Source organism: Pezoporus occidentalis, unplaced genomic scaffold (genome assembly GCF_034315485.1).
Source record: "Pezoporus occidentalis ecotype Australia unplaced genomic scaffold, CSIRO_AGI_Poc_V1 ctg8, whole genome shotgun sequence".
In the NCBI taxonomy this organism is placed as follows: domain Eukaryota; kingdom Metazoa; phylum Chordata; class Aves; order Psittaciformes; family Psittacidae; genus Pezoporus; species Pezoporus occidentalis.
Genome location: NW_026916158.1, coordinates 160,433 through 173,525, shown reverse-complemented (window position 1 = coordinate 173,525; position 13,093 = coordinate 160,433). Strand labels below are relative to the sequence as shown.

The 13,093-nt window shown below is 36.7% G+C and overlaps 1 protein-coding gene across 5 annotated transcripts in view; it reads left to right on the top strand.

Annotated features, from left to right (window-relative positions):
* The window catches only part of SLC9A9 (solute carrier family 9 member A9), a 196,923-nt gene that overhangs the window by 132,550 nt on the left and 51,280 nt on the right, over positions 1 to 13,093 (top strand). For all 5 annotated transcript variants that reach the window (XM_062603253.1, XM_062603254.1, XM_062603251.1 and 2 more), the window contains one exon: positions 9,254 to 9,302. In XM_062603253.1, coding sequence (XP_062459237.1) covers positions 9,254 to 9,302 — 49 coding nt within the window. The remainder of the gene's footprint in view (positions 1 to 9,253; positions 9,303 to 13,093) is intronic.

Here is a 13,093-nt window from a genome sequence, read left to right as displayed (position 1 = left end):
TTACAGTCCTTTTAAGCTTTCCCATCCTTTGCCCATAAATCTGTGTTTGCCTACAAGTAATCGCATATCTGTTTAATGAGTAAAGAGTGTAACTGGAAAAGAACAGTGACTACTAACTGACTATGGCCATGTAACCTCTTGACACTGTTCTGGACTTCCTGCTCTTCAAAACAAGGGGGAATTTACAGAGTTTAAATGCTTGCAAAGCAGACAGTAAAATGCTTACCTTGTTCTATAGGTCTTGATTTTTACATAAATGAGATGTGTGAAACTATCTATTCACCAGTTGATCTGTTAATGAAACCTACATCAGAGAATGACGCTAGTACAATAAGTGGAAAATTAAACCTACAACTGCATCCTTGTATGTCTCAGGAATGCTGAGAGATGGCAAAAATATTAAGGAATAGCTCTTTGGAAGCACTCAGTGCTGGTCTAACTTGGCTCCTTTTGAAGCCAATGACACCAGTGACCTTGGCTTGAACAGGAGCGGTTGGGAGCATGCTGAGTGCCTTGTGGAAGCCTCCCCTCACACTGTAAATCAGAGTCCACACAAAAACCATAGGGGCATTTTAGAACAACAAAAGATGAAGAAAAATTACTCTTTTGAGGCAGGGATAGGGGAATAGCTGACACACAAGCACATGGCATGCAGTCCAGTCCTTACTAAGGAATGGGGAATAGAACAAAGCTTTGCCAAACTGCTACAGAGATCTGGACATTGCCAGGTTCCTAGAAAAACTGTGTTTGAGGTACACATTTTCCAGATGAGGATATAAAAAGGGGGGGAGAGTTTTCCACATACTTTGAAACAGAAAGTTTATTAATCTAAATTTGGACTACTAAAAATGCCATTTTATGAAAGATTTTACTTATCCCTAAGGCAGGAGTAGAAAATAAAACATGCAAGTGTATCATTACTTGGTAAAGCAGAGTTATAAACAGAAAGCAATAGGTTGAAGATGTCCCTGTTATTGCAGGGGAGTAGGACTAGATAACCTTTGAAGGTCACTTCCAACCAAAACTATTTCATGATTCTATAGCTGGATCACATACCACAGTGCAATAAAAGGTACAGGAACAACATATGATTATAAGCATATATAAATAGAAAAGACCAAAAAAAATGAAAACCAAAAACTAAGCGGGGGAGAGAGGAAGTGAGAGAGAGTTTCACAGAAGAGATATCAGTACAAAAAAGAAGCAAAATACTGCTGATCAGCTGATGTACTGAGTGGATGTTCAACATTGGTGCCAGGGCTCTGTGGCTTTCACTACAGTTTAAAGGCCACACAGTGAAGATATTTAATTGAGCAACTCTTTAAGTCCAAGAAAACAAGTTCTAGAGAAAGTACAGAAACCAAGTTTCTCTTGCACTCAGTGTTAGAGGCAAGAAGCAACTGTGAGTTTGGATACCTAAACACTGGACACATGTACATCTATATACATGAATGTAAACCAGCCTTGACCTACATTTCTCAGAATCAAGCTTTAAAATCAGAATCGCATTCAGCCTACTGCCTGAATATAAAGAAGTTCTGAACTGACTTGTAGCAATGTGCAATAGTTAGCTATAAGCAGTATGCCATTAGGTCAAAGTAAGCATGCAGAGTGGGTTTGGCAGAGTCAGTAGCTGTTATTTTTCCAGTTTGACATGGAATTCAGTGTTATTCATGCAATTACTGTTGTCTGTAGATGCAAACACACAACCTGCATTCTCTATCCAGCTAGATCTGATAATCTGGTATAACAAGCCTGAGTGTCATAATATACTGAACAATGTAACAAACACTTCATATTCTATAATGTGAATCTACTAGAATGATCTTACCTTGACTTTGAAAACAAGTCCCACTTCATACATTGCTGCCACACAGAAGATCACATTATTTTGGTTGCTGCCAACCTTCATGCTGACTTTATTCCAACTTATTCACATGCACTGAAACAACTACAACTGCTGATTTCTAAAACTTTCACATAAGTTAAATGATGCTTAATCTAATCAACTTGTTTCATATTTGTAAGCCAGAGGCCTCATTCCTCACCACAGGTATATTTACATAGCACAATGACATTCATAATCTACTGCATGTGCCAGAAGCATTACAGAGTCATAAATCACTACTTTTCAGAATTTCTAAGCTGGAGTGCCGTGATGTCATGATTACAGACATCAATAGTGCATTCTGCCATACAGATGTACACTGTTACTTCAAAGTGACCAAACTATTTCACCCTCCTCCCCCACCAATATCTTAAGATAAAGGAAGGATTAACAGAATAGAGAATCAGATACAAGATAGCTAAATATCCCATTCATCGTTCTAGTTACTATTCACATAAGCAGATGATGTAAATGTAAATGCAAGCCATCATCTATTTTTAAGTTTTAGCATTTTACTTCACACAGCTGCACAGCTGTAGAAGTGATTGGTAAAATTTTATGCAGTGACATTATCTACAATATCACAATCTTTTTGATACTTCAGATCACATCTAGAGACTGTAACTTGTGCATCTATTATAGAGCACTATATTTCCTTCATCCAACTTGTCTTCTATTTGCATTTACACATTATCTTCATCCATTGCATCCTTTCTTTACTTGGCATTTATACAGTTATCGCATTAATTGGTAACTCTGTAACCACATATTTCTCCATGTGCCCGCCAAAAGTAGTCCATAGACCTTGAGCATAGGACTAATGATTTGCAGTACCATCTCTCAAAACATAATTTTCCCAGTTTCATGAAACAGCAAGTTCAAAAGTTAAACTATGGCACAATTATCTCTTACTTGCATGATTCTAGGTTTAAAAATCATACTCTTTGTTCCATTTCTATGTTGTGTATATAGTAGAAAGCTTTAGACACGTGAAAAGCAGCTGTCATAAGCATTTAGAAAACATCATTTACCTAATAAATTATTTTAATCCTTCTCAGCATGAAATTAAACTGATTTGTTCTTTCTCCTACGAGACATAAGTGATTATTCTTCCCTTGAAGTGTTTTCATTTATTAATAAAATCAGCTTGAGATGAACTTTGAAGGTCTATATTCATGCCATAATTCCCCATGGGGTTTGTGTCAATCAAACAAAAGTACTATAAAAAAAGCAGATATTTCTGACAGCATCAGTCCATAGCAGTAGCAATATATAGCAGCAATATAACAATCTAGAAGCAAAAGCAGATTTTCGGTGTCAGTTTGTTAGGAATACATATCATACTTACTGCCACATGGACAAGAATAATGGCCTGAGCAGTCATTATTTATCCCGAAGATTTTTTAATTTCAATTGTAATGATTTATTAGAGATGGTGAAACAATTTTTTTTTTATTTTGTTCATGTTTCTAGTCTTTACAGTTAACAATTCCGTACTGAACGCAATATTCTGATGATGGATAACTACAGGCTTCAGATTTCTTCATGCAAAAATATTCAAGACTCTTGTTGCAAATGTTGTTTAATGGCCATTTGAAAATTGGGTTATAAATCATGCATTGGGTTATAAATCACTCAAAAAAGCCTTTCCCGCTATGTGCAGATTTTGAGATATAAGCTGAGGATTAAAGACTGTTTTAGTTACAATGAGACAGCCCATGGAAGGCTGAAGCAATTGCACTGAGAAGGTGAGTTCTTCCAGTAAAACCTTTGACAAGCAAAGCTAATACTGTTCACAATTATTTTACAGGAGCGCTCCTAGGGCTCCAAACCAAAATTTTTTTGCTCTAAGCCAAATTTTGTACAAACATAATAACGGATATGCAGATGAGCGATGGGATGGAGGGAATATTATTATACCCATTTTATAGTATAAGGCCAGAAATAGAAAGACAGACTTTTCTCCACTTGAGTTGCCTTTGTTTTCACCACAGATCTAGAAAAGGAAGTAGAGAAGACATGGCTAATTCTAATCCTTATCTGACAGCTTTGTAATATCATATTACATCAGGAACACATTCACATACACTTAGATGAGGGAAGATTGTTAGTCACATTAAGAGACATTTCTCATGTCATTTCCCAAGCCTGAAGTTTTGTTCATTAAATCATTAGATGCATTAAATAATACATCTATAAACAACTGTTTCCGGGGGCTTCATTGGTGCTTGAAGTTGAAAGATGTTTGGTGCAACAGGACAATACCAGGAGGACAATGGATTGTGCTACCACCTGTACCACTCACTTATGGCACTTTTTGAGAGGCATGATATGGACTCTCCTCAGTTTGTGGTGACTGATGAAACTAAGCTTCCCAGTTCTTCACAGGACACTCAAATTGATCTTTCGTTAAATAAAGAAGGAATGGAATCAACTGCATGCTCTCAGGACATATTTTTCAGTTAAAAGCAGTCCTGGCTGCCTCATCTGGAATATTGCTAACCAGTGTGGGTATATGGTAGGTGCAAACTAGACTAGGTGGGACTGCAAGTAAGATTCAACTTGCATGAATCAACTGTTCTGCAAATACACAAAGCCTGTACAAGCCCAGAAGTAGAATTTCACTAATTAGAATTCAGATTTCAGAGAAATGTGTCTATTTACAGATTTCTTGGCAGCTAAAGTGAGGGAGGGCTGAGAATCACACTTGTAAGTATAGACACCAAAAGTTCTGCTCTGCATGCCTAGATCCTCTTGAAGTCATGAGTATATTCATTTTCCTGTGGTTTCCACTGTAGAAAGCAGAGATTTTACCCTATAGTGTTGACTTTGTGGTGGTTTGAAGCGAGAGAATTAAAAGTTTGCAGTGCCTGAACAGTGATTTACTACTCTCTGTCCCTGTGGATCATTATTGTATTTTTTGCTGCTTGTTCGCTTCACAATCTGGGATTTATCTTTCCATCCATTTTCATTTCAACCACATAAGAAAAGTTGTTATCAACTGCTTTGTATTCAGTGACAAATTCCTCCTCTTTTACAAATTGCATTCTGTCTGTTGCTAAAAAAAAAATTATACACTTGATAGTACACGGGGATTTAAATACCATCAACTGTAAAGGGTACTTCTGCAAACTAATGCACAGTTCCTAGCAATGCTTAGGCATAATTCCACAAGACTGCCTGAAGTCAGAAGCTTTACTTCCAGATTTCAAATATAGAAATCTTAATCTCTGAATTCAGGTTTTTATCCAGCCATTATTTAAAAACAAAAAAAAACACAACTCCTATTCCTTCCCTCCTCGCCAAGAAAAAGACACCAAAAAAAAAAAAACAAAACAAAACCCCCACCATAATGGAATTCTTAAGAATTTGAATTCTTTCGTATCTAGGATATTTGACTCTAAAGGTCTTACTAAAGCCTGTAAGAGCAGATATATTCCACTGCGATATAGATCTAATTAAAAAGTCATTGTACTTGTTCCATTTGTTTTTATAGAAGTCATCCTAAATGTTTAATGTATAGAATAAAAAGATTCAAAAATAGAAAGGCAGAGATAAAAACATACAATATTTAGAAGAATGCCAAGAAGAAATGAATTAGGAATAGAGAGCAACCAGGAAAGTGGGACAGAGGAATGGAAAATGGAGACTGCAAGAAGTACAACAAGATAACAGAAGAAAAGAAACAAAGTTGACAGCAAGAAAGGAGAACAAAAAGTACTACGAAAACTTCTCACAGAAAAGGGAAACCAAAAAAATTTAATAGGGAAAGAGATACAAGTATTAACAACAGAGTATTTCTTAGAGGCTTTTGTAGTAATTTATACAAATTTTAAGTTTGGAATTCTAGTGCAATACCATTAGACCTATAGCAGGTCTTTTGAGGAAGGACTTGAAGTGCATGTCTGTGCTTAATTTCAGTTGTCTTGACTGTCTCATGTAATTTGTTATACTTGTGTTTTTCAACATTTGCAGTTTAAAAACAGCATTCTAGTTCATAGCAAGTGTATCAGTGTTAATTATAGCAGACCATGATTTTCAATGGTCACTGTTAAGCTCCCAAGCCTATATTTGAATATGAAATAATTAGCTTCAAATTCAGAACTGACTGAACTCAGTCTGCTTAGTGCATACTTAATAAAGTTGTTAATGGTCAAGTTACTGCAAAAATGTATTGCTATTTTAATGCATTGAAAAACTCTCCTATAGAACACAAAGAATGATTGGTCCTTTTCCCAAGGGGCTTTAAATCAATACATAAGATTTTGCTAGCCACATCTGCCCCTCTACTCTGCTCTGGTAAGACCCCACGTGAAGTACTGTGTCCACCTCTGGAGTCCTCAATACAGAAAGATATGGACCTGTTGCAAATGGTCCAGAGAACGACCACAAAAGTGATCAGAAGGCTAGAACACTTCTCTTGTGAGGAAACACTGAAAGAGTTAGGATTGTTCAGCCCAGAGAAGAGAAGACACCAGAGAGAACTTATTGCAGCCTTTCAGCACGTAAAAGGGTCCTATAAGAAAGACAGGGAGAAATTTTAGCAGGGCCTGTTGCAATAGGAGAGGGATGATGGTTTTCAACTAGAGAGAGGAGATTCAGGCTAGAAGCATGGAAGAAGTATTTTACAATGAGGGTGGTAAAATCCTGGCACAGGTTGCCCATCCAGTGGATGCGCCATTCCTGGAAACATTCAAGGTCAGGCTGGATGTGGCTCTGTGCAACCTAATCTAGTTGAAGATGTCCCTACTCATTGCAGGGGAGTTGGACTAGACCTTTGAAGGTCCTTCCAACCCAAACTATTCTATGATTCTATAATTTGCAGTAGCAAGATATTATTCCATGAGATAAACAGCAAGGGCATCTGCACCTGTGTCAAACAAGAGCAGAGACCAGACCAAAGGAAAGCATCATCTGTGGATCCGTGTCATTCATGTGTCTTTCATGTATCATGCTTTCTTTTCTTTTTCATATGTGAAAAATCTAGGACAGAAGTGTGATTCCACTGAATTTAAGTGTGATTTATTGCTGGGGTGAGGGGTAGGGATTGTCTGGCTTTAAATGCAATACTCATGTTAAGATTTCATGTGACTATCTTCGTATGTGCCATATTAATTATAATATATTGTCTGCAGAATAAACAAGGTAGAACAACTAGCTGTCTCTGCAGCTATAAGGATTAGAAATTATACATGCAAAGAAACTCAAGCGTACCTCAAATCCTGTGAAACTCTATAAATCCAGATTTTTTCCTGTGCCAGTGGTTTGCTGTTGTGAATGTGATTGCTTAGTAGTTACATGACAGTTACTGAAACAGTATCATAGTCAGAAACTCTGGCTCCTACTGGCTCCATTGCCTACCCATTTTTACATTTACTATTACAGTCCTTTTAGTCCCAGCTGAAATGTTTTCTGTTGTCTTAGCTCATTCTGTAATAAACACATCACAACTCCAACACACACAATCAATCGGAAGTGGCAGTTTCTCTACTCCAGTAGGTCCAGAACTGCTTGAAGGCTGAATTACTTCTGTCTCAGGAGACCGATTCTTTGAGGTCAAGTTAAGCTCATTAAGGACAGGAGAGTGAGAGAGAAGTTTGTGCTGTAGCCCTGCCTTTCAGCTGCCACCTGTCATGCATAAATGCTTTGAATTTTTTTACTCTTCAGAACCGTGCAGACCCTTGACTATTGTACTGCTGGTGTTTTTCTGTATTGGTCAAGTAGTGTTCCTGGTGAACACATCTAGCAAATAAACATAGTCTAATAAACAGGGTATGTAATTGCATTTAGGAGACTGGGATTCTCTGACTGTGACCTGTTTTATAAATTTGGGACCGTTACACCTACATTTGTGCCATTGCTTCAAGCTTCATAATCTGCTGTATTTACTCTGTACACTCTGCCATCTGCACACTGTTAGTTCTACAACAGTGTCTGTCTCACACTGCTTAGTTTTACAATACTGAGGAAAGAGAAGGTACTAGACTGCTCTGTATATGATAACAACAAACCCACTGTCAGACAGATGGCTAAACCTCTGTGTAATGTTTTTTTTTTTCCCGTGTAAATACTTCAATTTCATTAAAAAGGAAATACCTAACTTGCTTTACTCCAAACTAATGAATAGGTTAGTGCCATCAGAAGTATTTTCAAGCAATTTAAAAAAAAAAAAAGGACAAAGAAAAGGACTATTTTTTGTAAAAAGATTTAAATATTTATGCCTGAAGAACTCAGGTTTGTGAACGCTCAAGAGCTATGATAGAAACAAATGTCTTTTCTCTTTCATGCAATATTTACATATAAAAAGCATTTACTTTGCATATAGGTCCTGTTATTGTCTCGGACTGAATAAGAGTGCATAATATTTACAGGAAATAAGGCTGAAGTATGTAACTGTTAATATTTAATAATATTTTAAAATGTATTTTGATGTGTTATTACCAAAATCAAAAACATACTCAAGAAGGAAGACTGTCAGAAAAACAGTAAAGTGATCTAAGTGACTTAAATGAGTATCTAGAATCTAGTGAAAGAGTACCTTTTATTCACATCAGTAAACTTTCCATTAGCTTGGTGGACCTGATACTATGTGGGAGGCTTTCAGGGGCTATTGGTGGGCTAGCTAGCTAGCTGTGGGCTTCAGATTCCAGTGATAAGAAGTTTCATTATTCCTCACCCTCATTGCTCTCTTTCTGTTAGTGGTATGAACATCAGCACAAGCCTCTGTCATTCAACTCAACATTTCTCAGTTGCACCCCTCAGTTCTGAGTATCAGCAGTATTCAAGATATGTCAGTTCTTCCATCACATCACTTTTAACAGCCAATGTTATTTTTTCCCTGTCCGTATGAGTAAAATGCCACCCAGGTTCTCACCATCTTGCACATCACCCACTGCAATTTCCTCTCCTCTCTGGGTTTGTTTTCCCATACTTTCTGTGCCAAGTAAAGCCCTTTCCAAAAGCCACAAGCTAGCTACAATGCAGTACAGTAAGAAATGCCAGAGTCCGGTACTCTTGTCCTCATACCCAACTCCAGTTCTTTCTCAACACCCCTCTTCTGCCAGTAATTAAGGATTTCATAGCACAGGTTAATGACTTCATTTTCTCACCACAGGTATGGATCAGAGCCAGGGTAAAGATCTAATCTCAGGAGTTATGATCAGCTGTTAAAGAGACTCTCAATTTTCCCAAAAACTTAAGAAATTCCTTGATTAAAAAAACTGATCTTAATGTTTTGTCAGCTCTTCTTCACATCTCTCACTTAGCAGGAAATGAGTGGCACAAGAGAAACATTTCTACCCTCAAAGTTCTCTAATATACATCATATCTTTACCATACGTCTTTGTTTTGGATTTTTTTTAACAGAGTTGGCGTAGATCCAGATGAAGATCTGAAAGCAGAAGCTGCAAGTCAGGTATGTCAAGATTGTAGATATACATACTCTATTAAAAATCTGTTCAATTGTTGGTAGATCATGTTTGTCAGAAACAGTGTTATTGCTGAAAATGTTTAAAACAGGCAGGTTGAAAATAAAAAGGAGCTTTATCTTATAAAATACAGAGGATGTATTTGTTTTTTGAATGTGGATGCAATGATGAAAATTTTTAACTAAAGCTATTAGAGTTTTAAGAAAACTGTAAATAAACATGAAGATACCCTGAGAAGTCAAATAAACAAAATAACAGAAGTACTGCCTTGATACATCCATATATTTATCACCTTCCGAATGCTGCATCTATAGAAATTAGCCAGAACAATATTTCATTCGCTACAATAAAACAGGAGAAGGTGCAATGCTCAGTTCTAGGAGATCAGGTTTCTGGAAATATTTTTCACATGGAAACCTAAGTGCATTGTGAACTTGAAAACTGTAAACTGAAGCAGGCTATTTAACAAGGTGCAGCTGTTCAACTGTCACCTTCCCTTTTTTGTCATACATTAGAGCATTATTTCAAATGCAGCACTGCCTGCAACAACAGTAGAAATCTATAGTAAGTCAATACTCGGAGACATGACATGTGCTTCCGCCACAGTAAGTGGAAGAGCAGTACAACTAGGGAGAAACAATGCTACAGCTGACAAGTTGGCAAAGCAAAAAAGTACCTAATACTGTGTTCCTGTTTCCCCATGCACTCTTTCAGACTGCATAACTAGAACTGAAATTTAAATTACTCAGTGATGCCTTAAATTGGTATTTACATTTGTAAGACACGAATAAGATACTCTATTCACTTGAAAATGCATTAAAGATATAATTAGGCAGAATTTTAATAAATCTTACATACTGAGCAGTCTTAACATTTACACCTTTGCACCTATCTGAAGGCATTTAGGGTCTCATTTAGGTCATTGATGGAAACTGGATGGAATTCAGGTGCCTAATGTCCTGCTGTTTCTTTGGGGAAAAGAAATGAAAAATAACAAAAAGACCCCAACAACACATCTGACCATATTCTTAATTTTACAACTCAGTCACTATTAGAAGGGCTAGTATAACTCCATTGCACCATGTCAAGATACTGATTTGTTCTGAGTTTATGGGGACTAATCGCTAATATCACTCTCCTAAGCACCTTGGTGCAAATTCCTGCAATGCCTCTACCCAAATTCTGACCAAGGCCAGAATGTAGAACCTTAATTTATTCTTGACTGGTTTTTAAAGATAACATCATGTCAGAAATTTTCTACTTTGCAGCAATCAAGAACTATCAAATATCAGAGAATGGAATGGAGTATAAAATTGACTGAATGCATGCTTTGTGAAAACCTGATTTCTTCAGAAGTCAATAGGCATCTATTTTTCTCTTTCTATTGTTAAAAATGGAAATAATCATGTTTATGAATAACAATAACACTTTCAGTTTCCCAACTGTGCCCTGTGAATTGACACCTCTCTCTGTTGACAAAACCCAGCAATACAACACAAAAGGTGTAAATAAATGTAACACTTTTCATGCCCTATCATGTTCAAGTCAGCATTCCTTACAGTAGCAAATTTTAACTTAGAAGATAGTGTTGCTTCTCTGATTATTCTTTTTTCCTTCTTGTGGTACTCTACTTTCCTTTTTCTGACATTTTTATATTTGAAATCTCAGCCTTTTACTAATTCAGACCTTTGCTGCATTCTCTGCAGCCCTCTTTAATGCAGTACTTATCTGTGTTATTTATGTCAGTTATTCAATTTATGTCAGGTTATTTCTTTTAATATTCTCTTTCATCTCATCTCCGTCTCACAGCTCTTCTTCCCCTTTCTTGTCTTTCTTCTTTCCCTTTACTTCTAATATAGTATTTTTATTTAGTTTATCTAATTTTCATTTTCTATGTTAGTGTGTCTTCACAGTGAAAGGAGTTGGCTTTGTTGCATATATCACTGGACAAGTAACCTATCAAGTTCCAGTTAAAGCTCTCACCCAGATGAACTTGAAAACATATGCTTCAGGGGGATTGTACCACAAATAAGAACTGAATATCTTCTCATGAATAAGATGTTTAAAAGACAGCAAACTTAGTGGAAAACGAGCCTGTAGGCTTCTCTCTTCTCAGCCAGACTACTGAAACAACTACTCAGGCAGAACGGTGAAGCCACAAGGTCTACTGTGGAGACTTGAACCTAACCTTCTCTCTGACCACTCTAAATACCAGTACACAGGGTATCTTGCTGTAAGAAGCTCTCAGTCTGTATCTATAACCAGACCTGGATTTTTCAGGGGCAGAAAAAAGCTTAAACACCTTCAACCCTGTGAGTACTATGTCAGACACCATAGCAGCTACATAGCTGCATAACACTTTTGCTTTCCTAATTGAACTTGATATCCCTTCTTTCCTTCCCTTCCACAAATTCAGTTTTTCCTTCCCAGAAGGAATTTGATGTGTTTAGTCAAGACTCCCATGTACACAGTTGTTTATGGACTTCTGATTATGCTCTATTCTGGGCTGGCTCAACTAGTAATGTTAGCAGTCCACTAGCAGCAAATTCCAGTTCAAGCTGTAAGACTTGGAATCCAGGGCTCCATCTCTAGCAAAGGTATAAAGCCTTTTAATATATAATTAGCATCTGGTCTTCACCATACTGTGACCTCATCCATCAAAAGCATCTCTCAGGTTCTTTGTGTCAGTTCTGCCTTGCCTTTCCTTAAAGGTGTTTATCATTAAATCATTATCACAATATAAGCATAAACATAAGAAATAATAGCCTCATATTCATACCCATTTATTTATTGATGCACCATCATAACTCATTTCTGAAAGAAATTAATTACATAACACTACAGGTAATGTATATTATTTTATAGAAAATAATATATAAAAGCAAAAGTAGCTTGCTGCATACCATTCATAGTATGAACACCTAAATCTAACACTGATAAGCAGAATGCAGAATACATAATCACTAAGCAGAGTTACAAAGTTGCTCTATTAAAAGGCAAAATCTTTTATGGCAGTCGGCTTTTTAACTCATTCCCCATTTGAAAGAAAATCAAACACTTAATACCATTTTATTCAGATGGTTTCTGTATCTCAAATTTTACTATGTTAATCTCTGCCAAGACAGTGTAAGAATATATTTTCTACAAGAATTCTGGGAAAATGTTGTAGATGCAGTATTGATCTCAGGAGAAAATGAAATACCCTGCAAAACATATGTCAATATTATCTCTCTCAAATTAATAGTTTATTTTTAAAATAAATTACCTGATACCTTTAAAAATAAGCACCCGATATATTTATTAGTATACCAAGTATTTATACTTTCCCCAGCAGTTTCATTGGCCAGCTGGTTGGTGATTTTATTGCAAGTGAATAATCTAAGTGCAACTCCAAAGTAAGAGATGAGAAACGTTGGCATTCTCACTTCCCAGAGAAAAGGCGTTGTCCAGAAGAGGTGGTGAACTGTCTCCCCTATTTCTACCTCTCTGAACTGCAGGGAAAGTGAAATGTTACTTTCTGAGATCACAGGATCCAAAGATCTATAACAGTGCAAAAAGCACTCATACCAACATCTCCTGCCATCCCTTGTCTGTACTTTTTAAGCAGGATCTTCACTACAAATAACTACCCACATTCTCAACAAACAGAAAAGCTGTAAACACAACACAGATTTCATATACAAAAGGAGGAAGGTGCAACACATGTGAGACTCATAGAGCTTACATAAGCCAGAGAATACAGGCCAACAGAGCAGGTGTGGAACAAAGAAACAATAAA